Source organism: Hipposideros armiger, unplaced genomic scaffold (assembly GCF_001890085.2).
Source record: "Hipposideros armiger isolate ML-2016 unplaced genomic scaffold, ASM189008v1 scaffold_246, whole genome shotgun sequence".
Lineage (NCBI taxonomy): Eukaryota > Metazoa > Chordata > Mammalia > Chiroptera > Hipposideridae > Hipposideros > Hipposideros armiger.
The window spans coordinates 2,641,771-2,643,464 of NW_017731596.1; the positions used below are offsets into that span (position 1 = coordinate 2,641,771).

Genomic DNA, 1,694 nt, shown 5'->3' on the forward strand with positions numbered 1-1,694 from the left:
AACCACTGTTGCTCAGAGCTCAAACTCTTGAGCAAGCTCTCAACCAACTGAGCCACTCGGCCGGCCCTTAAATCCTTTCTGAAGTAAGCCTAGGTAAAATTGTTTTTAAGCCTGAAAAAAAAAGTAGTTTAAATAAGTAAAAGAAACAATAAACTAAAGATTTAAAAAGAATAACAAAAATTTTTTAAAGAAATAAAATAATTTTTTAAAGGGTAGAGCAATAAAAAACAATTGATATTGGCTACCTTTGGACAGAAAAAGGGGAGGACTGGAGAAGGTGACTTTTACTTAGTAATGTATACTTTTCTATACTGTTTGATTTACTACAGTATTTGCATGTATTTCTCCTATTTTTTTAGTATTAATAGATTATTTGAGCACTGAGATTACAGACCATTTTCCTTTTAATACTTCTGCATTCTTAAAAACAATAAATATCATTTAAAGAGTTAAATATAAAAACAGCCTAACAAATTTTTTAAAACTTTAAAGAACTAATTAAATCTAAAAATATCTTAATCAAAAAAGGTGATTAGCAAACATTTTTTTCTTTCAAAACATTTATTTCAAGTAGAAACGTATATAATGTACTGTATACAGGAAGACAACCATGTGTAAGATAGTTAAGTAAAAAACCTTGATGAGTATGCTCACTTGGTCATCCAAATATTAAAAAAGTGAAAATAATTTTACATTAGATACTTTGATTGAAAACAGTATTATTCAAGTAACAAGCCCAAAGCAGTCCCCAACAGAGCTCAAGTTTTTCTCTCTATTCATACACACAACCCTTACACAATAACCATATACATTTTTATCCAGAAATGTCCCCTAAAAATATGTATTTTTTAATTTCTGTCATTCTTATAGGAATTATTGTTTTGTTTTTCATAAATAAATGTATTTTTTCAGAATGGCACTAAGCAACTACATCAACCCTTGGACAGTATCTAAATCATTTTTACAAAACCAGAAATAGCTAAATGATGAGTCTCAGGATAAGTGAGAGGCATGGTGGGTTATTGATCTATATTGGAGTAATGTGTCAATTGATCGGCAGAGTGACAATGCGGAGTATGCTTTGAAAGTTGGCCCTACCTGGTAAGAACCCAGGTTGACACACACAAACCTTCTCTTGGTTCTAGAATCCTTTCTCAACAGTACGCATGAGTGCTCTAGAGAAGAGTCACCCGAAGGAAAAGTGAAAGCTGAGGTCTTGCCATGAGAAGCGTGCCGGCCGGTCAAAGGAGTCCCTGACCCCCGTACACGCAGGGGAAACGCAGCGTCCAGGCACAGCCGTCTCCAGGAGCGCAGGTGAGGCAGGTCGGGCATGGGAGGGAGACCCCATTTATTTGGATGAGGCGCACTGCGCACCCGCGGGAGAGTCACCATCGGGAAACCGACCCTTATGGCCGGGGCCACTGCGTCCTCCGGATCTCTGTCCTGGGTGTGTCGACTGGTCTCTGCTCGTTCCTCCTGGGCCGTTTTCCTCCGGATCTTCCGCCTCCTGGCCCTGAAGGTGGCAGGGCTGGGCTTCCTCCTCCTGCTCTCCATCCTCCGGGTCGGATTCATCGTTGTAGAAGTGAATGGTGGCTTGCACTGGGAAACTGGCCAGCACTTTTTCCCCAGAACTCTGCAAATATTCTTGACGCTTTGAAATGGGTAAATAAAGTCTGATATTTAAGAAAAGAAAA

At 39.0% G+C, this 1,694-nt stretch overlaps 1 protein-coding gene across 2 annotated transcripts in view; it reads right to left on the reverse strand.

Moving 5' to 3' along the window:
- Positions 1-572: 572 nt before the first annotated feature.
- Positions 573-1,694, reverse strand: part of RIPPLY3 (ripply transcriptional repressor 3) — a 16,501-nt gene continuing 15,379 nt past the window's right edge. For both annotated transcript variants that reach the window (XM_019655755.1, XM_019655757.1), the window contains one exon: positions 573-1,673. In XM_019655755.1, the coding sequence (XP_019511300.1) occupies positions 1,349-1,673 (325 nt within the window). In that variant the 3' untranslated portion in view covers positions 573-1,348. The remainder of the gene's footprint in view (positions 1,674-1,694) is intronic.